General features: G+C 42.4%; 1 protein-coding gene across 15 annotated transcripts in view; it reads left to right on the top strand.

Moving 5' to 3' along the window:
* Positions 1-863: 863 nt before the first annotated feature.
* Positions 864-26,643, top strand: part of clasp1a (cytoplasmic linker associated protein 1a) — a 362,676-nt gene continuing 336,896 nt past the window's right edge. For 5 of the 15 annotated variants that reach the window (XM_085986895.1, XM_085986890.1, XM_085986888.1 and 2 more), the window contains exons 1-2: positions 865-1,029; positions 2,187-2,657. In XM_085986895.1, coding sequence (XP_085843021.1) covers positions 2,463-2,657 — 195 coding nt within the window. In that variant the 5' untranslated portion in view covers positions 865-1,029; positions 2,187-2,462. Of the gene's footprint in view, positions 1,030-2,186; positions 2,658-26,643 lie in introns of all 15 variants that reach the window. The other 10 variants (XM_085986897.1, XM_085986896.1, XM_085986900.1 and 7 more) reach the window with 4 other exon arrangements.

Raw genomic sequence — 26,643 nt, 5'->3', positions numbered from 1 at the left:
GATACTGCATGGGGAGAGAGGCAGTCAAAACAATGCTAAGTTGGAGGATACTGCATGGGGAGAGAGGCATGAAAAACAATGCAAAGTTGGAGGATACTGCACGGGGAGAGAGGCATTCAAAATAATGCAAAGTTGGAGGAAACTGCACGGGGAGAGAGGCATTCAAAACAATGCTAAGTTGGAGAATACTGCATGGGGAGAGAGGCATGAAAAATAATGCAAAGATAGAGGTTACTGCACGGGGAGAGAGGCATGAAAAATAATGTAAAAATTGGAGAATACTGCACGGGGAGAGAGGCATTAAAAATAATGCAAAGTTGGAGGATACTGCACAGGGAGAGAGGCATTAAAAATAATGCAAATTTGGAGGATACTGCATGGGGAGGGAGGCATTCAAAACAATGCTAAGTTGGAGGGTACTGCATGGGGAGGGAGGCATTCAAAACAATGCTAAGTTGGAGGATACTTCACGGGGAAAGAGGCATTAAAATAATGCAAAGTTGGAGGATACTGCACGGGGAGAGAGGCATTCAAAACGATGCAAAGTTGGAGGATACTGCACGGGGGAGAGAGGCATTCAAAATAATGCAAAGTTGGAGGATATTGCACGGGGAGGCATTAAAATAATGCAAAGTTGGAGGAGGATACACGGGGAGAGAGGTATTAAAAATAATGCAAAATTGGAGGATACTGCACGGGGGAGGGAGGCATTAAAAATAATGCAAAGATAGAGGTTACTGCACGGGGAGTGAGAGAAAGAGAAAGGCGTGTAGATGGGCATTTGTACGGTGCATGTCTTGTCCTTGCATGATAGTCGCAGTGTGAGGTTGTAACGTACGTACGTGCGTCTGACGTCGCGGCCGGCTCGCTGCGATGGCGGTTTGCTGCCTTTAAGGAGGCGACGGGCGGGCGAACGAGCGGCTGAGGGAGGGAAGCGGCTGAGTCTGTCTGAGCTGACCGAGCGGAGGGCCACATCGCTCCGATGGAAAGATAAAAATAAAACCACCTCACCACCACCAAACCCAAACGGTATTTGGCCTAGAACAGCAATGCTGATGATGGGCACCGGGCGCGGGAGTGAGGAGAACAGGCTGTGTTTGTATTTGCAGCGGGAGGAAAGGCTTAATGGAGGCGGGCGGGTGAGCCGGTCTGAGGCCTATCGGCCCGGGGCTCGCTGGTTGGTTAGATGGTTAAGGATGGCGTTAATTGATTTATTTTTATACTTGGTGTCCCCCTTTTTTGAATTAGATGTTTATTTATTTATATATCTATATATAATGTGACCGGCTGTGACCACAGTAGGGAATGCGGCCAGATCCAGTGCTGGAATAATGGCTGTGCTGCTGGAGAGAGCTGGTCCCTCAGTCAATATTTACAACTCCCAGCAAGAATTTAATATCCTTAACAAATCAGCCAGGGTTGGTGAGCTCACTATTGCTTTCTAACCCAGCTTCAGTTGGGGTTAATTTGTCGGGTGTTTTGATTGATTAATTAATTTAATTTTTGATCTGTAAAAGCTTTTGTGTGTGTGGTGTGTTTTTTTTTAAACAATGCAATTTTTGTTTATATTTTTTAAAATCTATTTCAGGCCGAGCCTTCATTTACACACACAGCACTCAGTTGGTTTTCTTTTTTTGCCGGCTGTTGTTCTGCACCATTCCTGGGGAAGGAGGAAAAAGGGAAGGAAGGGGGTTGGCTTTTCCTCCAATTCTCACGTTGAGGAGGAGGAGGAGGAGGAGCAGCGTGCAGGGGTGGGGAGGGAATCTTAATTTCCGTCGGTGGGATCTGAATTTGGCAGGAAGTTTGAGAGGGGGAAAAGTGTTGCGCATGTGCAGGATGCCATCCATTATTCTGCAAAAAAAAATTAAGAGGATCTAAAGGTGGACGCAGCCGTTTTAAAACCTTGTAACGATGCACACATACACGCACAAAAAATCACCTTTTTTAATGGCAAATCTCGCCCAATTTGCTGCATAAGTGGTTTAAGCCTTGATTGCAGATCACACCACCGGGGGTAAAACGTATTGTGATGTTTAAAAGAAATTCTGAGCTAAATCTGTCAGGGCTGTAGTCTAATGGGCAGGCGATCATTTAATAGTACAACAAAAAGCAATATTTTTGCTTAATTTTATTATTTGCAATACCAAATTTTTAAAGCTTATGATTATTTTGTGTGTTTTTTTTAGGATTACCCTGAATATTGAATTATGAGGCGCCTTTGTTGCACTCCCCAGTGTTCCTGGTTTGCTGCTATCTTGTTAGGATTTTAAACGCTCCCCCCCCTCATCCAGCTGCTCCTGAAAACACACATGGTGCATTGTTGTCGTTCCCCAGATCGTATCTGTTCACCAGAGCTGCTCAGTAACCTTCAGCAAAGCGGATCAGCGACCTCTAGGATAAATATAAAGTAGTTTGTTTTCCAGACCTACTGCCCTTGTTTCTGCTGCGGCTGCACTGCAAACATGGAACCCTGCATGGAGTATTTCTTGGCCCAAGTGCTGCAGAAAGACATGGGACGTCGGCTGCAAATTGCTCAAGAGCTGATGGAATACATCACAGATCGTCAGAAATCCTCTGACCTGGAACAGGACCAATCAATGCTTGATCGAATGGTTGATGGCCTTGGTACTGGTTGGATAAACTCCAGCAACTTTAAGGTATGATTATGTTTAACAGCTGTAATATCCAGACTAGACTTTCTTTTCCTAACAAAGATTTTAATATATTCATCTTTTGCGGTTTGTTTTTCTGATTTCAATAATCAATTTATTGCCTTTACCAAATGGTCCTTTTTATAATGGATTCTAATCACTCTTAATAATTCCAATCTTCATTGCAAAGATAAACATTTAACATTTTTGTTAGGAAAAGTGAGTCTGGACATATAATCTATTTTATTAAAAAAAACATTTGAATGTTCTGTCTCAGGAACTTGCCCTGCTCCCTCTTGAAGGTCTGCAGAGAATCAGACTCATTGCCAAAGCATGCAATCAGTTTTCCCAACCCTATCCATCTCAAATAACCTGTCCAACTGGAAAGAATCTAGAAACTACTCCCATCTTTTTTTTGAAAATCTCAATTGTATTTCTGTTAAGCCTTTGTTTCTCATGAAAACGACTGCATCTCTTGGAGCCTATCATGATGGATAAGAGCTCTAAAACTAGGTATCGTGTTGGTCCTCTTCTCTGTACCTCCTCTAGGGGCCCATTGTTTGTTGGTACCAAAACCAGGCATAATACTAATGTTGTGCAGTGTCCCAAGGAGACAAATTTGTTGCAGTGAAGCGATCAATCATAAGCCGTGGTATAATTGTGTCATTGTAAATTTTGAGGAAATCATGGATTAGTTGTAGTAAAACTGTCAAATGTGGAAATCAAAGTAGAAATCATGAGCAGTCACACATGTTTTGTAAGGCTGTTGCCTATGATGTGCTGTTGGTTTTGCCATGGCTGTCTCACCTTGGGGGACAGTAGATTTTGCTGCTTTTTGGGGATTGTCAATCCCTGGCTGTTGAATCTGAGGCTTTCTAGGCAAGATTACTGGAAATGCTATTTTTGGGGAATGTCCAATTTCTGTATTCAATTAATGTGCATGGTATTTCTTCAATGTGAACTACAAAGCCAACTGAATACTACAAATGGGAAGCATTCAGCTTCATAAATCCCAGGTGAATCTGCTGGTCGTTTTTAGGCTATCCGAGGCTTTGTAAATCAGAATACCGTGTATGTGGATTAAGTTTTAAAATTCTGTGCAGGTCCAATTGTAAATGCGCCCCAAGTAATTCTCTTCAAATCCAAATCCTTGTCAGAGGTAGTGCATGCTCAGTGTGCAACAGAAGGATTCTGTTTCAGATCTCTCCAAGGAAATTAAGATGGAATGAGAGGTGCATGAACCCAGCATCTGCGACAAATGTATAAATTTATTCAAATGATTACAAGTTTGTTCAAATTTTTATCTAAAATGTTTCATTTTCTCCCCTCTTGTCCTGAAGGCTGGTGAAGGCAGCACTCTGGACCTCACACAAGTGGCTGTTCTTCATGCGAGTTTAGACCACAAGTGTTGGCAGACTGCTCGTCCCAATCCCATCATGTTCCTGCCCAATGTCCATGTGTACTTTCCACCTGGGGTTATGGTACAGAGATCTTGACTGGGAGCTTGGTGCTTATGTATTTTATATCTGCCTAGCCCACAGCACAGAGGTCAGTTGCAGCAGCCTTGCCCCTTTCCCTGAAATTGGCTAACTCAAAATAATTGAATGTCGAACCAGCTTGGTCACTGTGGCTCAGGAACACACCAAGTCGTGCATTTGCCCACTGAGACATGGGGCCAACCAGTTTCATTAAAAAAAAAAGTACAATCTCTAGCAGCACAGTGAATTGAGGTTTTAGGATTGTAATCTTATTACAGGTAGACTACCTTTTATCCGAACTTCCGAAAACCGAAACCCTCTAAAAACCGAAGGTTTTTTCGTTCAGCGTAAGTCGTGCGCACGACATGACCAGAGTGGCGCACGACCCCAACCCCCGCCGACGACCCCCCCGCTGACGCCGACCCCCCCGCCGACCCACCCCCGACAAATTTCCCAGTCTTATAAAATACCTTCCGAAATCCGAAATTTTCCGAAAACCGAAACACGGCTGGTCCCGAGGTTTTCGGATAAAGGATAGTCTACCTGTAGTAAGAAATTTGTCCATCCTATTTACTGCGAAGGATATGTATACCAATAGATACATTTACAAATGTCTTTCTTTAGCAACTTGTACGGTATTTATTTGCAATCAGTGACTATTTTGTATTGGTCTTCGGTCCTCCAACACTGTCACCTCCAGACTCAACTATTCCAATTTTGTCCTGGCTTTCCATCTTCACGAGTCATAAACTTCAACTCATCCAAAACTCTGCTGCCATATCCTGTCCCAATGGCTTACATTGGTTCCTGGTTCTCCAACACCTCCAATTTAAAATTCTCGTCCATCAGTTTAAAATTCCTTCATGGCCTTGCCCCAATCTATCTCTGTAACCTCCTCCAACCCTACAGTTTTGCCCTTGTGGAGTTTGACTAGTATTGACAATTTCCCTTCGTGATATGGATTAGTATATTTTTATAAAGCATTTCCATTCATGTGAAAGGGGGGAAAAAAAAGCTTTACTGTTCAGTAGAAATAACATTCTTTTGAAATTGTCAAGAAACACAGAATAATTTGCTGCCTCTTTTTTAAGTAGGAATATATGGGTAATTCTGTAACAGCAATGGGGTGCTGTGCTCGCAGAGAGTATGATATCTCAGAATTACCCCTCATTACATCGGAACCTATTGTGAGTGTGTTAGTATCGGAGATAACTGGGCTCCAAGTATACACACTTGCATGTGGAATCCTGTGAATGTTCCACGCATGTATTTGGTATCTTGTTAGGAAAGCTACAAAGTATTTATCCTGGAGACCCACCCTTCATGTCATGGAACCAACCAGGGAAGAGGCTATTTTAGATCTTGTGTAATGAGACAGGGTTAATTAGCAATCACATAGTAAAGGATCCTCTGGGGCAGAGTGATCATAATATGATAGAATTTCACTTTAATTTTGAGAGTGACTTGCCTAAGTCCGAAACTAGAGTCTTAAACTTAAATTAAGCCAATTATATAGGTATGAGGGGTGAGTTGGTTAAGGTAGATTGGAAAAATAGATTAAAAGGTTTGGCGGTAGATAAGCAGTGGCTAGCATTTAAAGAAATATGTCACAATTCTCAACCAAAATACATTCCATTGAGAAACAAACAAAACCTCCACTGGAAAAGTGATCCAACCGTGGCTAACGAAAGAAGTTAAGGATAGCATTAGATTGAAAGAAGAAGCTTCTAATGTTGTAAAGAATAATGGTAAGCCTGAGGATTGGGAGAGTTTCAAAAACCAGCAAAGGTTGACCAAAAAATTGATAAGGGGAAAAAATAGAATGAGAGAAAACTAGCAAATAATAAAAGCAGATTGTAAGAGCTTCTACAAGTATGTAAAAAGGAAGAGTAGTAAAAATAAATATTGGTCCCTTAGAGGCTGAGACAGAAGAAATTATTATGGGGAATAAGGAAATGGCAGAAATGTTAAACAAATATTTTGTATCTGCCTTCACAGTAGAAGACACAAGAAGCATACCAAAAATGGTGGGGAACCAAGGGTCTAATGAGGGTGAGGAACTTAACGTAATTAATATAAGTAGAGGAAAAAGTACTAGAGAAACTAATGGGACTAAAAGCCGACAAATCCCCTGGACCTGATGACCTACATCCTCGGGTTCTAAAAGAGGTGGCTGAAGAGATAGTGGATGCATTGGTTTTGATCTTCCAAAATTCCCTAGATTCTAGAATGGTCCCAGCAGATTGGAAGGTTGCAAATGTAACACCGCTATTCAAGAAAGGAGGGAGAGAAAAAACAGGGCGCTACAGGCCAGTTAGCCTGACATCAGTCATTGGGAAAATGCTGGAATCCATTGTTAAGGAAGTGGTATCAGGGCACTTAGAAAATCATAACATGGTTAGGCAGAGTCAACATGGATTTATGAAAGGGAAATCATGTTTGACAAATTTATTATTTTTGAGGATGTAACTAGCAGGGTAGATAAAGGGGAACCAGTGGATGTAGTATATTTGGATTTCCAAAAGGCGTTCGATAAGGTGCCACATAAAAGGTTATTACACAAGATTAGGGCTCATGGGGTTGGTGGTAATATAGTAGCATGGATAGAGGATTGGTTAACGGACAGAAAACAGAATAGGGATAAACAGATCTTTTTCAGGTTGGCAGGCTGTAACTAGTGGGGTACCGCAAGGATCAGTGTTGGGGCCTCAGCTATTTACAATCTATATTAATGACCTAGATGAAGGGACCGAGTGTAATGTATCCAAGAATTTGCTGATGATACAAAGCTAGCTGGGACTGTAAGCTGTGAGGAGAACACAGTCTGCAAAGGGATATAGATAGACTGAGTGAGTGGGCAATAAGGTGGCAGATGGAGTATAATGTAGGGAAATGTGAGGTTATTCACTTTGGTAGGAAGAATAGAAAAACAGAATATTTTTTAAATGGTGAGAAACTTTCAAATGTTGGTGTCCTTGTGCAAGAAAAGTTGCCATGCAGGTACAGCAAGCAATAAGGAAGGCAAATGGCATGTTGGCCTTTATTGCAAGGGGGTTGGAGTATAAGAGTAAGGAAGTCTTGCTACAATTGTACAGGGCCTTGGTGAGAGCACACCTGGAGTACTGTGCACAGTTTTGGTCTCCTTATCTAAGGAACATAGAAACATAGAAGATAGGAGCAAGAGTAGGCCATTCAGTCCCTCGAGCCTGCTCCGCCATTCAATGTGATCATGGCTGATTATCCAAATTCAGTACCCGGTCCCTGCTTTCTCCCCATACAAGGATGTACTTGCCTTGGAGGTGGTGCAACAAAAGTTCACTAGATTGATTCCTGGGATGAGAGGGCTGTCCTATGAGGAGAGATTGTGTAGAATGGGCCTATACTCTCTGGAGTTTAGAAGAATGAGAGCTGATCTCATTGGCACATACAAGATTCTGAAGGGGATTGACAGGGTAGATGCTGAGAGGTTGTTTCCCCTGGCTGGAGTGTCTAGAACTAGGGGGCATAGTCTCAGGATAAGAAGTAGACCATTTAAGACTGAGATGAGAAGGGATTTCTTTACTCGGGGTTGTGAATGTTTGGAATTCTCTGCCCCAGAGGGCTGTGAATGCTGAGTCTTTGAGTATATTCAAGGCTGAGATCGATAGATTTTTGGACTCTAGGGGAATCGAGGGATATGGAGATTGGGCTGGAAAGTGGAGTTGAGGTCGATGATCAGCCATGATCTTGAATGGTGGAGCAGGCTCGAGGGGCCGTATGGCCTACCCTTGCTCTTACTTCTTATGTTCATCTGAAATATGCTTCTTGCAATTGACTTAAAAAAAAAAAGTGCAATAGCAAGTTGTTTCCATAAACCATCTCCCTATCATGCCTCGTTTTATTCTTCCAGTTTGCCTTTCCTGATGTACACTTGCTGGGTTAGAAATCCCCAGGCATTGCTAGCAGTCTGTTGCCTTGAAGAATGGCCAGTTCAGCATGTGTGAGGACAGAGACAGTAGGATATTTGAGCATAGTGGCATCACAGACAAGCCCCTGTTTTCACCTGATCATCTGTGCACTTTTCCAGAGGGGTTAAAGGATCGTGAACAGCATTGGGAAGTCTGGCTAAGTTTCCCCCCCCCCCCCCCCACCTTTATTTCTACTTACCCAGGATCACTGAGGCAACTTATGGTGCTCCACTTCTTCCTTGGCTGAAATTGTCTAACTCAGCATAGTGGCTTGGTATGAGTTGCAGTCCCTCAGAGCTTTGAAGGGAGTGTGTGGGTGTATGCAGTTTTAATAGCCACATTTTTCCCTTCATGGGTTGCTTGCCAATACGTTATCCCCTCCAGCTTGCAGTCTAGATGCATGTTTTTCCCCCAATGCCACCCCCATCATTTAACCAGTTATTCGTATAATCCTTTGTGGAACTCTGTTTCTAGATTAATGTACCTTTTCTCTTTCTCCCACCGCCCCCCCCCCCCCCCCCCCCCAAAAAAAAAAATCAAAGACGGTTACATTTGCTGTAATCCATATGCACAATATGGCTCTGATAAGATGTATATGGATCACCACTGCCTCTGTATTGTCAAACAGCTTGTCCAACATCCAGTTTTGGATGAGCCACATTTTCCTCCTGTTAACATTGGGTAGACTGAAGTTATTGTCTTTGGCCCCCGCTACAACTCTGTACCCTCGCCACTGTTTCCATCCCTTTCCTTGGCCACTGTCCGGTTGAACGAGACTGTTTGCACCTTGGTGTCCTATTTGACCTCGAACTGTGCTTCTGACTCCATAGGGGGAAAAATTCAGTTGGTAGTGCCTCCCGTTAGTGCCTTAAGAGGGCGCTAAGTGGGGCACAAACCAACTAGCGCCCGGGCACGGCATTGCCCACGCCTCCCGCAAAATTCAGCGGGAGGTTAGTGGTGGCGCTAACCGGTAGCGCCCTGCACCGCTGGTGATGATGTCATTGGTGTGCGCAGCGCCCCGCTCACGCCCCAGCCACGATCTTCAGGAGCGCCCCTGATTTACCACTGGACGCTTTGTCCGACGGGGTCGGGGGGGGGGGAGGGGGGGCGTACCTGCGGCTGGGGTGACTCAATTTAAAGGCGAGGTGCGGGGCGGCCATTTTTGTTGTTGGCCACCTGCCAGCACCTGCCTGCGCTCCCGTCCCCGGCCTCCTGAACCCCCCCCCGGGCGGAGTGCCGGCTGCGCTCCAAGAGCCCGGCACTTCTCTTGGGTGCCAGGCTCTTTTGCCTGCACTCCCGATCCCCGGGGGCCCAGCTGGGCCCCAGGTCGCGCTGCACAAGGCCCCTCTCCTTTTAAGAAGGGGAGGAAGGCCTGCAATACCACGGCGCGACGTGCCACAGCGTGTGGCGCTGCGGCACATAACACTGCAATATTGACTCCCAGCGCACCAAGAGGGATGCGGGGCGCTTCCAGTAGCGCCCCCCTTCCCTCTTGGGGCGCAGCCGCTCAATTTCCGGCGCGGGGGTGCTAATTTTTCCGGGGCGCGAAGTTAGCGCCTCAATTGTGGCGCTACTCAATTTTTAGCCCCATATCTTTTCCAGCATACATCTAACATCAGCCACCTTTGCCCCTGCCTCAGCTTATCTGCTACCTAAACCCTCATCCATGCATTTGTTACTTCCAGACTCATCTATTTCATTGCAGTCCTGGCTGGCCTCTCGTCTCTACTGTAAACTTCAGCTAATCTAAAACTCTGCCCTTATCCTGTCCCACTCTCAAATCACCCTAATACTTTATGACCGATTAAAATTTCTCATTCATGTTTAAATCCCTTCATGGCCTGGCCTTTCTGTATTTCTAAGCTTCTCCAGCTCTACAAAGCCCCCAAAACACACTTCCTCTGGCTTCTTGTGGGTGTCTCTTTCCCCCCCCACCCCCTCCGGCATCCTTCACCCACCATTGGAAGCCATGCATTCAGCTCTCTAGGCCATAAACTCTGGAATGCCCTCAATCTTTCTGCCTTTCTACTTCCCTCTCTGTTCCTTTTTCAGATTCTCCTTAAAACCTGCATCTTTTGAGCAAGCTTTTGGTCACACCTGATAGCTCCTTCTTTGGCTCAGCATAATTTTTGTCTCTCTAAGCTTCTGTGAAGCACCTTGGGACACTTTTTTCTACGTGGAAGTTGTTGATCACGGTGCTTGTAAATTTCAAGAAATTCACACCTCTACTGGTTCGTTTGCCAAGTGTGATATTGAGCCATACAGAAAGATGATTTCACACTTGGCTCCTTGCTGAGTTAAGGTATCTTAGTTGGGGCAGCATTAGGGGCAATGCAGATGGCCCTGGTGCTTGGGTTAGGAAGGGGGAAATTAGGAACGGTTTTTGCTCCTGACTGCAATTAACTGATTACTGCTGCAAAGAGTGGGCATGTGAATGTTGAGTGAAGACAAGATTGAGCTTGGAATTGATGCCCTTTGGTAAATAGACTCTTTAATATTCACTGTCTCGGCTCATACATGAAGAGTGGTTATTTGGGCAGAGCGCCTGGTGTTTATGGAACCATACTCCACCATGAGCCCATGCCTTCTGGAGAAAAGATGACCACATTGATTTTTTTTTTTCCTTTTTAAATCAAAGAATTGTTTTAATAGAACAAGCTGTACATTTACTCCTTTTTTGTTTCTAATGGTAATGCTTCTTTCTGTCTGTAAAATGTCTAACATAAGTGCTGCTTGTGAAGAAATTTCTCTTGTGGGGTAAGAGAGATGTCTGTTTTAATCCCGCAAGGTGTGATTCTGGGATAGTCTTGTTGTGTAGCCTTATGATTTAAATTAGTGCTATTTTAAGAGTAGGGAAAAATATTTTAAAAAAGGAATGGGGGCGGGGGGAAGGGAAGTTGCTTTAGTAATGGATGCTAGTAGGTTGAGAAGTGGAATATTTTAAATTCTATTCTACATGCAGATTGTTTTTCAATTTCTTTTGGTTATGTTTATACATTTTTTTCCTTAATTTTGTAAATGATCCCTTCTCGCAAGTCCACCCAGCCTTGCAACTCTGCTGTCAAATGGGCAGGTTGATGGTCTGATCGTAAACGGTCGGCAGCAGAATCCAGGACCCTCGGGGAAACTTTCACCCCACTTGACTTGGCTTAGATTGCAAATTGAGTAGTGTGTGGTTGAACCTACAATCCTACCAGCCAATGGATCTGAGCATGAATGATTTTTGTAGTCTAATGGCATGTTTTTTCTTTATTTATTTAAAAAAAATCTTGAGTTAAAGCATGACAATGATCGTAAGTGGCAAGCTGGTTTCTAAAATGGTGTTCACCTACCTAGAGACATGCAAGTAATCTTTTTTGAACTAAAATTAAATTTCTTTTGGGGCTTTTTTAAATAACAAAAGGAGACTGCAGCTATTTTTTTGAGGGCAAAAATCTGCTTTAATTAAAAAAAAAAAAAAAAAAAAAAAATATACAGCTAGTTTCTCTTCTCTCCCTTTCCTGGCGTTTTACTGTGTTGGTTTCATGAGAGGACCGTCTGCTTTTGGTACCTTACTCAAGTAACCATGTGGGAGCCTTGACTGTGAGTGTTGGCAGGCTGTTTGCACAGAGTATCCAGCCTGCTCCTGTCATCACCTGATGTCCACACAGATAGATTAGCTCCCAGCACCTGTTGTCTTCACTTCCCCCAAACCTAGGGGAACGGAGGCCAATTGTACCAAAGCAAGATACTGCGATTGCTGGAAATCTGAAATAAAAACAGAAAATGTTGGAAATACTCAGCAGGTCAGACAGCATCTGTGGTGAGAGAAACAGTTAATATTTCCGATCGATGACCTTTCGTCAGAACTGGAAAAGGTTCGAGATGTAGCAGGTTTTAAGCAAGTGCAGGGAAAGGGGGGGGGGAGAGGAGGAAAGAACAAAAGGGAAGGTCTGTGATAGGGCGGAAGGCAGGAGTGATTAAATGGCAAGGGATGATGGTGCGAGGTGAAAGGAGATGGTAATGGGACAAGTGAAGAAACAAAAGATGGGTCTTGAAGAGGTGTAAATGGGAATATCAGAATCCTCAGCAACAGCTGCTGTCTGGGGGGAAAAATGGGGTAGAGGTTATGATCTCAATGTTGAGTCCGGAAGGCTGTAAAGTGCCTAATCGAAAGATGAGGTGCTGTTCCTCGAGCTTACATTGAGCTTCATTGGAACAATGTAGGAGGCCGAGGTCAGAGTGGTCCAGAGAATTAAAATGACAGGTGAAATGTAGTACCCTGCTGTCTTCCTGGCTGCGAACAGCTAACGCAGTCAACCTGGACCATTCTAGTCCGTATGGCTCAGCTACTTACTGAATAAGCTCACTTAACGGGTCAGAAGAACAATTTCACTTTTTTCGGGTTGTATTTCCCCTTTTCTCTGTTCATCAGCTTAAAGGGCAAGCTGGCTGCTCCCAGTTCTCCACCAATACAGATCTAAATAGGTTGCCAGAACATGCATGAATGGCCTGGTGATGACACTCCCTCTAGTTATACATTTCTGTGGGGAAGGGTTTGTGTGTCAGCTAACACCCCACCACATTGAGTGCTTTGTCACTGCACTATACCTACCATGTCATCTTTTAATTGGAAGCTTTTAATTGAGTCTTGGGTACATTTTCTTTCCAAACTGTACTTTCTAAAGCTGCTCATTGTCAAAAGGTAACCTGATTGCAGAAAGTGTTCAAAGATTTGCACCTGGAACTTTGGTTGAAAGTTGCATGTTAACGTTTTGAGATATCTATTTGTGCTGCAAGGTTCCAGTTTTTATTGATTTCATAGAAGGGCAGACTTGTAACTTTGACACTGGCAGATAATTTTGCAATCCCCCTCACCGTATATGCAGGCACATTTTATAAATGGAAACTTCATATTCTGATAAATTGCAACAGAGTAGAATTGTAATATTTGCCTGGTTTTTTTTTAAAGTAAAAATCTTCCCAAAGTTACACTTGCACACCTCAAAGCAGCTGGTGCAAAAATCCCTTGGGGTGATTCATCTGCTGTTTTCTTATCTGTGGGGAAATGTCTAGTCTACACTTTCTGTCCTGCTGGCAAATCCAAGATTAGAACTGGTGGGTGTGAACCAGTGTTTCCTCACGTTGGCACATAGTATAGCAATTATCTAAGTAACTTCAGTAGAAGAACATGTTGCTTTTGCAAACCTACAGATGCAACATTAAAACATGTTTTTGCAATTGCTATTAAGTAGCATTAGTTGTTTGCTTACACTCATGCTGTCTAAGATTCCATTTTATTATTGAAACATTCCTGTTCATTTACTGCAGGACGGACACAATTTTATTTTAATGAATTTGGTTTGGTATACTATTCTCATCTGATTTGGTTAGTATAATTTAAATATGACCAGGCTAAGGAAATTCAACAACAACTTGCATTTATATAACTCCTTTACTGTAGTAAGATGCTTCACAGGAGCGTTATCAAACTTGTTACAAAATTTGACACCAGGCCACATTAATAGATATTAGAACAGATGACCAAAAGCTTGGTCAGAGGTAGGTTTTAAGGAGTGATTTTAAAGGAGGAGAGAGGGGTTTAGGGAAGGAATTCCAGAGCGTAGGGCCTAGGTGGCTGAAGGCACTGCCGCGAGTGGTGGAGTGAAAGAAATCGGGGATGTGGAAGAGGCCAGAATTGGAGGAGCACAGAGATCTCGGATGGTTGTAGGGCTAGAGGATGTTTGAGAGAGGGAGGGGCAAGACCATGGAGGGATTTGAACACCAGGACGAGAATTTTAAAATCGAGATGTTGCTGCAGCAGGAGCCAGTGTAGGTCAGCAAGCGCAGGGGTGATGAGTGAGTGGTACTTGGTCCAAGTTGGGATACGGGCAGCAGAGTTTTCGATGAGCTGAATTTGAGTGTGGTAGGTGGGAGGTTGGCCAGGAGGGCATTGGAATAGTCAAGTCTGGAGGTGACAGAGGCATGGATGAGGTTTTCAGCGTCCATAAACAGTGCCATAGTTAGACAATGCAGTTAAATTTGGGTGAAGCAGGCTCTTTAGTTCTCTTAATCTCATTGTTCCTGAATGCCAAACTTGTCATCTTCCTATTGTAGATAGGACCTCAATGATGGATATAAATACATTGCTTTTAGCCTCTTAATTATTGCATCAGACAGATTATCGAATTAGCATTGTGAATGTAAATTTTATTGGTGGAAAAGGCTGGAGTGGAATTGGATTCAGACACCATGGGTTGTAATTTGCGACCCCCCCCCGCCCCCCACTGGTGCGTACGAGGTGCACACGCACCCGTAGGGGCTGCGCAAGTTCCGGATTTAGGCATGCGAAGCGCATGTGCTAAAACCTGGAACTTGTGATCTGTTAAGAATCTTGACAGATATCCGCATCCCCGGGAAAAGGGCCTCCATGGGCAGAGAGTTGGGCTTCTGTACATGCGAACGCCCGTGAAATTCTTGCGCCTGGCAAAAGGCCTGCTTTTACCAGTGTAAGAGTTTGACAACATTTTTTCTTTTTTAAAAATCATTTTATACATTAAAAACCCTGTCCAATAAGTTATTTATTTTTAGCCCCGTTAAAACATATACATTTTTCCAAAAATTAAATGGCATTTTAATTTTTAAACGTTACTTTTTTTTGCTTATTTCATGTATTCGTGTATTTTTTAAGTGATCCCCATTCATACTTATGGGGATTCTGTACGTACGAAACGCCCATAAGTATGAATGGGGATTCCCCTTCTTTCATTGGTTGGGCTGGCCCACGTGATCCCAGGGGCGCTTGCGAACCACATGCGCCCCGGGATACGTGGGCCCCTCTCCGCGGGTACCCGGAGAGGCTCAGGAGTGCGAGTCTCCGTACCTCCCAGACCACCGGGTAAATTCGTAATTTTTTTTGCAGGTCGGAGGCATCCGCCCGTGGGACGCCTCCAACGTCAAATTTTGGGCCAATAGGAATATAGCAAGGAAAATGACTTCTTCTGGAATTATAGCGGGGGGGCGGGGGCGGGCAGAGAGACTGTTAACAAAAATATTTGTTTTATTAGCCCTCCCTTCAAAAACAGCTAACTGTTTATGCAGGCCAAATCCACACTATTTGAGGTTAAAGAAATCAGAATTCTGTGATTTCTGCACGATTATGTGTACTACTGCTACTCACGATACATCCTAAAAGCTCAATGTTGGTAGAAAAATGTGCTCGTGTCTCTGTCCAAATTCTGCTGAGGGAGTTGGATAATTACTGTAATCAAATGAGTTTCTGTTTCAAGCTAGTAACATTTCATTATGACACCGTGGTAATTCTAATCCTCTACTAAGATTAGTTGCTGTGGGTGAAATGTATCTTGCTCGGTGATGACATGGAATAGTGGCTGACTGAGGTTGGTGTAAAATGAGGTCACTGACTAAAGCTGAGAATTACACTGTCTGCTGTTATAACTGGTTTCTGAGTAGTACAGTAATCTAGCCTTGCCACCGGGATACATGGCTTTATTTCGTTTTTCTCCATCCTGCAACAATATTTTCTGGAGGTTTTAATTGTGTCACTGATTTTTCTACACTTTTTTTCCTTTTTTGTTCCTTTTGACATTTTACCGGAGTATAATTTGTTCAACCGGTGTGGCACCTGTGTGCCTTCATTAAGCCAAGTACGTACCATTTTCTGGCCAAGCATGTGGCATTCCTAGTCTTCTGCTTGACTTAAGAAAACTACTGGGCACTTGGTTGGAGTATAAAACAAGGCTTTAATCAACTGTTTCACAACCATGAGCTCTAGTTACATCACTAGTTCCTGGTTACAGAAACATCCTGAGCAAGCTGGGCCCACGCCCGAGTATTTATACTCCTTGGACGGTGCCACCAGCTGGCCGCCCAGTGTTCTCTCATGAGTGATTTCTACATGAATGGTAAGATTCAGGACACTGCTCTCTTTCTGATGATTAAGAGATGCAAGAGGATACCATTGTCTTTTGAACATAAATGCCCCTGTGGCTGATTTTTTTTAAAAAGTCAGGAAAACATTTCTTTATGAAGGGGGAATATGTATTTGTCAAAGGGTTTCCTAATTTATGGCATTGGGGGCAGAATATGAAAGAGCAAGAAGTAATTTTGTATATATGTAATAAAACTGCCCTGCACAGATCTTTTAAAAATACATTGAGCATATCTAATCAATAGCTTTTGGTAAATATCAAAATCAGTCACTTTTGATATATTTCAGATGTATTCTGTTAAGATCACTGCCCTCGCTCTCTCTTTGAATTGCTGCACACTAACATCCTACAGGTCTGCCAACAAGGCAGATGGAATACAATACTGGAAAGTGTGAGGTTATGCACTTTGGCAGGAAAAATCGTCGAGCAAGTTATTATCTTAATGGCAAGAAACTGGAAAGTACTGAAGTACAAAGGGATCTGGGGGTCCTGGTGCATGAAACTCAAAAGGTTAGTATGCAGGTGCAGCAAGTGATTAAGAAGGCCAATGGAATGTTGGCTTTCATTGCTAGGGGGATAGAATATAAAAATAGGGAGGTATTGCTTCAGTTGTACAAGGTATTGGTGAGACCGCACCTGGAACACTGTGTACAGTTTGGTGTCCATACTTAAGAAAGGACATACTTGCTCTCGAGTCAGTACAAAGAAGGTTCACTCGGTCAATTGAGGGGATGGACATATGAGGAGAGGTTGAGTAGATTGGGACTCTACTCATTGGAGTTCAGAAGAATGAGAGGCGATCTTATTGAAACATTTAAGATTGTGAAGGGGGTGGATGCGGGGAGGATGTTCCCGATGATGGGTGAAACTAGAACTAGGGGGCATAGTCTTAGAATAAGGGGCTGCTCTTTCAAAACTGAGATGAGGAGGAACTACTTCACTCGGAGGGTGGTAGGTCCATGGAATATGCTGCCCCAAAAAGCTGTAGAAGCTACATCATTACATAAATTTAAAACAGAAATAGACAGTTTCCTAGAAGTAAAGGGAATTAAGGGTTACGGGGAGCGGGCAGGAATTTGGACATGAGTCTAGGTTCGGATCGGTCATGGCCCTGTGGGGAGCGGAGCGGGCCCAGGGGCCGTGTAGCCTGATCCTGCTCCTATTTCGTGTGTCTAATTCTGTTAGATTCAGGAGATGGCTCTGTGATAGTAGATTGGTGGTTAGGATCAGATCAGCCATGATCTTATTGAATGGCGGAGCAGGCTCGAGGGGCCGATTGGCCTACTCCTGCTCCTATTTCTTATGTTCTTATGTTCTTTAGGATCTTTCATTGTATTTTGCAGAGTAAGTGGTAGTAAGTATTGAGATTGGGAAGAAAATAGAAAGTTAATGTGTGGAGTTGAGCAAGTTTGCAGAAAGTAACGTAAGTGGCTGTGGCTGAGTTTGGATGAAGTCTACCTTTAATGGGCATGAATAAATACATTTATTTCTATTTGTTGTAAATGGTTTGGGAAGATTGGGATAAATGTCTAATGCAGATATTTTCCTGTTTTTAACTAAACTTTAAATGCTAATCTATAGTTTAGGATTTGTTAAAACTAAAAGGAAAATATTGCTGGCCCCGAAGTCCGCTTCCCACAAAGATCTCGCGATCTCTGTGGCGAGAAGTTTGACGCTTCCAATGTGCGGTTGAAATCAACATACTTTAGTGGGAATCCCATAACACGAGCTGCTGTGACGTCAACAAGCTATCTAAGCAGCCAATCGCATTGCAAAATTCTCACACGGAGCCACAAAATAGAAAGCACTAATAATCACTTTATAAAAAAAAAAAGTTACAGAGCGAAATAAAGATTGGGCCATCCACATTGGGTTAAGGTAGAAGCTGCAATATCATTAACAAGCTGAACATTTTTAAAAATTAATTTAAAAATCTAATCATTTTTAACTTAATGGAGACATTTGACAGACGACAAATATAAAATTAGTTTTTCAGGGCCATAACGGTTGTTTATCAGTAGCTATTACTTAGAGCGATGTTAAAAACCCATTTACACCTCATTTGAACGGGTCTAACTTTTTTTTTAATGGGGTTTCGAAAGAGTGATATTTGTTCAGAAAAGGATGTTTTTGTCGGATCAGTGATTGCGCTGATTGCTGGCCCGGGGCAGGGTCTACAGCACATCCTGTGGAGGAGCAGTGAATGACGGACCACAATTTCAGGATTTCCATGTTCACGTTGTAGTCAGTTTCAAAGACGAAATGACGGTGAATGCTGCCAGTTCGCCGTGGTCGGGACTGCAAATTCCAGGCCCTTCACTTTCTCCTAGTCAGTAGCTTTTTGCTTAAAATGTACGATTAATTCTGAGCCCATTAGGTGTAGTATATAATGAGGAGTACCATTCACCTTAGTGGGGCGTGATGCAAATGAAAATTCTGCGAGTTCTACCTGTGCTTTATTTTCTGTTATGCTCGTTTGTAGTGACCATGTGTGTCAACATTATTAAACAAGTCCAAAATAGAAGTAAAGTGGAAGAGCAAATATTCTCAAATTGTAACAATCGGTCAGTTATCTACTTGTGTGATTGCATAATCAATGTACTTCGCAAACCTTGTGCAACAGTTAGTCAGGCACATAAGTAATTTGCATCACTAATTTTCACGATGCCACGTTTCAAAGTAACTGTCACTTCCTGCTTGTCTAATGAAGGTAAAGTTGCTTGCTTCTGTTACTGACTTATTTTCAGCCCTCCTTGAATGGGATACAAAGCTGGAATTTCTGAGCTCCATCAAATTAATAACTGTACCATCAAAACTTTGTATTGAAGACGCTTAGCAATGCCATAGCCTCTACTCAAAGATTTGATTATCCATTGCCTATTTTAAATTTAGCTTAGCATTGAATTTTTTAAATGACATGTTTGGAGCTTGGGGCACAAGATGCGGATTGGATGTACTACGGGAAACTTTGTGCTATCCGGCACCGACGGGACCGAGCTGCTGCCGTCCCATCAAAACTGCCGGACAAACCAGCGCTAATGTTGAAACATACGGAGATTTTGAGCTCCGTATCTGGCAACAAACCCTGTTGCTTAGCAACAGCTTCTGAACAGTTGGCCGTACCTTGCAAGCGTCTCTGTAGCTTAGCAACAGCTTCAGCGAGACCTTGCAGAGCCTGACTGGTGGGGGGGACAAAAAGCAACGAAAAGAAAAAAACCTAACGAAACGGCTCCTGATTTTTGCCGGTGGCTCGAGCATTCCGGACAGTTAACCTCCGGATAAACCAAAGTTTCCTGTATGTAGCTGGATGTGTAGCTATCACATAAAACTAGATTATTTTTGACTTGCCTGCGGAACTAGATTGTATAAATATTGAATACATTTTTTCCATTTTAAAATTAGATACTTATGAACAACCATATGACTCCTTTTGCTTAAAATAGTGTACTACAGACACTGTAGGGAAGGAGAGATTGCAGTTTGTATTTACAATTCTGTGCAATTACGGTACCTCAAAGTTAGTTGTCCGACTCAAGCTGGAGTAGGAAAGGGAGGTGAACAAAGTCACCTTTTCAAAGCAATTTGTTTTAATGAAGCTTTTTAAGCTGTGGAGACATGTAGTAAGACAAAGGGGTTTAGGATAGGATTTTTGCATGTTGGGGGCAAGATGACCGGACAGAGGGCTCTGCCAGCGTTGGTAGCAGAGGATGTGGGCAGGGATGTAGGGTTTGAGAAGGATGCAGAAGTAGGATGGATCTATGGTGGAGGATTTTGAAGACCAGTATGAGGGTTTATAAATTCATGTGCTGGGAGATGGGAATCGGTAGAGGACATAAAAGATGGGGGTGATGGGTGAGTGAGATTTTGTGTGGAATAGAGTTAGAGTTATGAGCGAGTTTTCATTTCTGTAGGGTGAGACTTGAGAAGACACTGGGAAGGTTGTTTGAAAAGTTCAGTCAAGAAGTAACAAAGGCATGGGTGAAGGTTTCAGCAGCAGTGGGGTCAGATAGGGGTAGAGGTGGATGATGGTTTTTGGATTGAAATAGGCCTAAACCGAGTGGCTTTGTTGCTACTATTGACCTACAGGAAATCTAAACTTGGCCACAACTTGATCTTGGACAGGCAGTCTGACAGCGCAGTCTGACAGCACAGTCTTGGAAATGAGGTTGGTAGTGAAGAGATAAAACTGGTTATCGTCAGTGTGCATGTGAGGGCTATAATTCATTTTACCTTTTTCCCTAGAATTTAAAATTGCAATGACAAAGTCCTACATTTAGTGTTCCGAACTGTGGTTTGCCTGACTATTCTGAAAGGTATCTTTGGAGTCTGTCTGGTGAAATTTTAAAGCAGGCAGTTGTTTATAATGCGGTTAAAACACAAAGGGATGTGTTTACGGCACCAGGAAACAAAAGTTAATTGTTGGTTGGTGAGTTCTGGTTAGACTGAGCTGTTTCACTGATGAGACGCCTCGCTGTTATCACAGACTTCCAGATCAACATGTATAGTCATGGTATTTTCTTGTTTTGTTGCCAAGTGGCTAGAATCTGAAAAATGTTTCTAATGTTACAAGCAAATACCTGACTAAGTCAAAAACCTATTTCAATAAAAAAAGTGAAGCACATCATATTCTGATATTTTTTAAATCCTGCTATTAAATAACGTGGATTATTCGAGCTGAGACGGTCTTGCTTGAGATTTTAGAAACCAACCTTTCTGTCCATGACAACATTGTCATTTGTCTTTATCTGGCATTTTGCAACGTCTCCGGTTAAATTAAATCTAATTGAGAGATTATTATTTCAAAGTACAGGATACTCTCTTTTACCGGCACCTAAATAACCGGGAATCTCTTAACCGGCAAAATTCAGGAGTAGGTTCAGGTAAGTTTTACTTCATATTAGTAGCCGTGTAACCGGGGTTCCTGGATCTGTGGCCGTGTAACCGGGGTTCCTGCACCTGTTGCCGTGCAACAGGGACGCCGCCGTGTGCGGGGCTCTCGTACCTTAGTAAGTCTACCTCTCTGTAATCCGGACTTTTTGATCAACCGGCACCAAGTCGGTGCCGGATAAAAAAGTTTCCTGTATCTTGAGATGGGTGTGATTTCCTAAGTTGTTTTACTTATTAAATAATGAAAAATCTATTGGTTTTATTAAAATAATATTATTTATTTTAGGCAGGTTAATCGAAGATGTCCATGGTTGGATAAATACAACCATTGCTTACACAATGCCCTAGTCATTAAACAATGGCTGGTGCATTGTGTGAATGAAAATTTATCACTATTTAAAAGTTATCTGTAATTGAGTTACACTTGCAATTTATAAAGGTCAGTTTTATATTTGAAGTTTGATTGCTCCAGAAACCCTCAACACCTGTGCTGCCCCAGCTGATGTTGCTCAGTTTGTATGTTTTGTGTTAGTACTACAACAACTTTCATTTATATTCATGTCTTTAATGTGGAGGCCTAATAATTTAAAAAAAAAAAGGATACCAAGCCAAAAAGGACACATGGTGGGATGACCCAAGAGGTGGATGTTGAGGAATGTCTTAAGGGAGGAGAGAGAGGTGGTGAAACAAAGGGAGGGAATTCCAAAGTTGGGATCTTGTCGGCTGAAGGCATGGCCACTAGTGGGCGAAGGGAGGGGGATGTGTAAGTGGCTGGAGGCACTGAAAGAGAGTAGTAGCACCGGAGGGGTTACAGAGAAGGGCAAAACCACGGAGGATTTTAAACACTTGTATGAGATTTTCATATTTGAGGTGTTGTGGCGCTGAGCCAATGTACGTCTTTCTAATTGGGTGGTGCATCTTGTTTAGAGCTTGGCATTAAAACTCTCTGCTACACAAAGCCAGTTAGTTTAGCCGCTGTTATTTTGAGGTGTGATGAGTCTGATGGACATTTGAAACTCCATATTAATGAAATTGCAGTAAAGCATTTTGGATATTTGACTCTTTCCACAGGATTTCAGTGAAGTATAATGTGCATGTGAAATTTTAGTACTGTGTGCCCATAGGGATGGTACAACAAATCCAGCAATATTATTAAGTATATATTAGGATTTAATGTCTAGAGAGAACATTTTGAAATGGTGTATGTGGTCATGTCTTGCTGAATATCGAGCTGTTTGTGCTGACCCAGATGATCCTGCTAAAAACAGATCTTTTGTGGTATTGGTTTTAGGGAGTCCTTGCAGTTTTGCATTTGGCTTTCGGGCAAATGGATGAAACCCATGCTTCAACTTTTCATTGCTGGTGCACTGGCCCCGTATTTTATAATGGGCCTGAAATAACGGTGCCCAGTGTACGCTGTCGGAAGCCTTCAGAATGGCCCCGCAAGTTCCAGGTTTCCGCACGCGCAAAAACCCAGAACTTGAGATCTGTCAAGTTTCGCTTGGACAGATCCACCGCGTCCACTAGAAAATCACTTTTGCTGGTGCAGGGTTGGGCTATTTGCCCAGTGAATGCCAACGAAACCCTTATACCTGGTAAAAGCAGGCGTAGGGCTGCCTTGTACCAGCGTAAGGGTTAAAATAAATGTTTAAATCATTTTAATTAAAAAAAAATATAACATATACATTCAAAATTAGTTTAGGTAAATTTTGGCCCATTTAAAAATGTTTCAATTTATTTTTCAAAAATTTGTAAATTTTTATTTTAAATGCTTGAAGGGTCTTTTAATTTTGAACATGTGATCATTTATTTTGATTTAAATGGTGTGAATTCTTGTTTATTTGGGGATTTCTAATATGCTTGTGGGGATCCCATATGTAGCTGGAATCCTCATAAGCATCATGGGTATCCCCCTTTTTGATTGGTTGGCCTGGCCCAGGTGATCCCAGGGATGCTTGCGAACTGCATGCGCCCCTGGCATCAGTGGGCCTTTGCGCAGGTGTACGCCTGCAGGCCCAGGACCCCAAGAGTCCGGAGCTCCGGAGACACCAGGTAAGTTAGATAGTCTTTTCGATTCGGAGGCGTGTTCTTCTGGTATGCCGCCGACCGCAACTTCAGGGCCATTGTGATTTTCAGATCAATCCATCAATCCTGTAGTTCCTGATCATTGGTTTCAGAATTGCGGCAGATTTAAAATGTGGGAGGTACTTGTCATTCATTTTTGTTTGAGCATCGTCCATACATCAGAGGAGTAAAGCCTAGCTTGTTCATTCTGAGGAAATCGTGTTTGGTGCACACACAAATATCGTCCGTCTCGTAGACCCTGTGCCAGTTTGCTTTTCTCTAGCTTAAAAGGGTTGTGTTTAATTTCTCGTGGTCGCACTTGTTGAAGTTGGAAAAACCTTTTGGTTTCTCAAGCACGGGTTAGGATAGTTTAATGTCTTCTGCTTTCTCATGGCCGGTTTGTGTCTTCCAGGGAACCAATCTGCTGCCACCAGCTGGCAAACCTCTAACAAATATCAACAAAAACATTGTTCTTATTAGGAGATGAATAATAAAATATGCCACTATTTACAGCCTATTTACAGGTTCAGTGGTGAACAGTGTTGTGTTACGGTCATAAGACAGCAACCACTGACTAGATGTCCATTACAGTGAGTCATAAAGCGGGCAAAGCAAAGAGCACAAAGAGGCATAACATTCAAATTTGGCATTTCCCTATATGGCAACAGTGACTGCATTTCAGAAGTGCTTAATTGATTGCGGAGCGCTTTGAGATATCCTGAGGTTGTGACCGGTACTTTATATAAATATGTTAATTTGCTCGTTCTTTCCTACCTTTCCATGCTGCACAGAATATGTGCACTCTTTGGGCTGTTGTTAGTCTACTAAGGTCATCAAAATAAATCTCTCCTCGGTTCGTGCAAAGTGTCAACGCCAGTCTCCGTCAAACACTTCAAAAACCAAGAAAAATGCAGTAACCCTCTCGTGTTCACTGGGCATGTTTGATGCATGAAAAGCTTCTTGCCAAAAAGTGACACTGCTGCATAAAGATATCAGTTGGCTTCTACAAACCTACTTTCCTTTTAAAGAATGTCTGAATCATGTATGCCAAATGAGCAAGAGCCAAAGTCTGGCAGTTTAGCCAATTAGTCTTCGATAGGTCAAGTTTGTTTTATACTTGTTTTGGTTGTTTTTTGTTGCTTGAGATTTTAGGCTGCGAGTGTAGGTTCTACAAACTTTCCTGAATCCCTGGCTGTCGCCGCCTTTGTTATTTTGCAATAAGTATTCGGCTAGTTACATCCCTTGCTCTGTTGGCCATTTGAAGTCACCTAAAATGCCTTTTTGGACAAATAAGTGTTGTAACAACAATATTTTGCCTCTTGTGCCTACTTGCTAGAGCTGGGATCGCCAGTAGTTTTTTGTGCTATGGTGGCTGATAATTTGGCAGTGTGCTGGGCAAAGAAAGAAGGAAATAATGAATTTGCGTTTATGTTGTGCTTTTCATGTCCTCGGGATGTCCCAAAGCTCTTCAGCCAATGAATTACTCTGTTGAAGTGCTGCTGCATAAACAAGTGCAGCAGCCAATTGGCACACAGCAGATCACACACAAAGTCAAACGTTAACTTAATCTGCTTTGGAGGTGTTGGGCTCATTTTCTTTATCCTTTTCTCCACAAAGCTCATTGGAATTCTTCCCAAATTGTCTTTCTATTCACTATTTAGAAAAATAAACCCAGTGAGTTCATGTTTTTTGGTGTAGTGAAGCTACGTAGACATTTAGGAGGTATTATGTGAGCGTTATAAGTTTCTCTTCAGAGTCTCTTGGGCCAACTTGAGCTGTCTTGGGTCTTGGAATGGGTAAGGAGGTCACTTGTCTGCTTCCATGTTGGGGGGATTAATGGTGAAGGTGGGTGAACATAACGGGGAGCCAGCTTTTGTCTCTTTACCTGTCCTATTACCATCTCGTCTCGTCTTGAATATCTCTTAATATCTCTTCACCTCTCAGACCTCCCTTTTGTTCTTTCACCCCTCCCCCATTTCCCAGCCCCCCAAACTGGCCTTTTAATCTGTTTCATTTCCTGCTTTTTTGTCTCAGTCCTGACGAAGGGTTTTGACCTGAAACGTTGACTCTCTTTCTTTCTCTCCCCACGGGTGTTGCCTGGCCTGCTGAGTGTTTCCAGCGTTTTCTGTTGTTGTTTGGGGATTTAAACACTTTTTAGATTTAAAAACATCTAACTGTTTATGGTTTCTTCTTCAGTTGCTCCCTCATTTGTGCAGACCTCCCCACACTTTAATGCTCCCAGTAATTCATACTGTGGGGGAGGAAGTTCTCTAAACTGATAATGCCACCTAGGTAACTATATTACAGCTCTAGATGGTGCTGTAATAGCCCGCAACTTTAGAAAACATAGGGAGAAAGTAACAAATCATATTGTCCACTTGTTATTGTTGGTCGAAACAGAAGTAAAACTTGAACAGTTTCCAAAATCCTTGTTCTTAATGGCACTCAAGTTTTTTGTGAAATATGTCAACTTTGGTTGTAACAGAGTTTATATTTTGAGCTCGTAGAGACTTAATTGTTGATGCAAGCAATGCTTCAAAGGATTGTATGTAATGCTAGCAGCAAATGAATTAGGGTGCTAGCTGGATGTAGAAAATTGAGATTTAGAAAATTCAGTATGGACTGAAAACTGTGAATAGGCTAAATTGGAGTTCTTGAAGTGGTATTTTCAGCTATGGATTAAATGGAGGTTTGTTACACCCTAATACAACGGTTAAACCTTCATTGGTGAATGTAAAAATGTTATATTGTAGGCTTGAACATTTAGCAAGAAATCTGAATGTTTCAGCATTATTCAGTGCATTGCAATTGCAGCTTTGGCTGAACCATAGTGGAGCAGTTGAAAGGTACAGTTGCTTGATCGAATAAATATTAGAGCATCTGTTTTAGGTTGCTTGGCTTCATATGTTCTCGGAACAACTTAAAATTTGCTCATTTATTTTACAGTAAGCAGATGACTTTCCTATGGTTTCCATATACCTCATTATCTTAAGTGAAGTCATATTTCATTCCTGCATCTTTCATTGTGCACATTTGCTAAACTATAGCATTTTGTGTATTACTTGTGCTGCCCCACTATGGGATACTAGTGTTTGACATTATGAACATTTTATTGTGAGGAGTTGTACCTGTCCCTAATACCATGGTGCTGCATGATACACCAATGTGTGGTACCACCTTCTTGCAATTTTATTTGAACTGACTGATCCCCTAGATTTGCCCACCATTAAATTATAATAGAGCACTAGTTGCCTTGCATTTCATGTTGAAACTAAGACTTATTAAAAATTCATCATAAAATGACTTATTCTAATTGTTTTGGGGGAAAAACACCCAAATGTTCTGCAGAATCACCAATACATTTTTGCTGTAGGTTTTTAATTTGCTATACTAGAAGTATTGCAACATTATAGATGATCGTAGAAACTTACAATCCAAGGCAGCAATGTGCACAAAAACATGGACATGCAGAGCCAATAGAAACCGGAGCCTGGAGGTATGGTGCATGAAGGAAGGTTGATCACTGAGGTGGTGACAAGGTGGGGCTGGCAAAATGGATTCTCTGGTTAGGCTCACATCTTTGTACAATTTTGAAAATGATCAGAAAATTGTTAAGTTTTATACTTGTAAGCTGTTGCTCTATAATTAAAATATAGACTTATGACAAATAGCTGCGAATGGGATG

This window comes from Somniosus microcephalus, chromosome 4 (genome assembly GCF_052327205.1).
Source record: "Somniosus microcephalus isolate GS21.2 chromosome 4, FLI_Smic_1.0, whole genome shotgun sequence".
Taxonomy (NCBI): Eukaryota; Metazoa; Chordata; class Chondrichthyes; order Squaliformes; family Somniosidae; genus Somniosus; species Somniosus microcephalus.
This window is presented reverse-complemented; position numbering and strand designations above follow the sequence as displayed.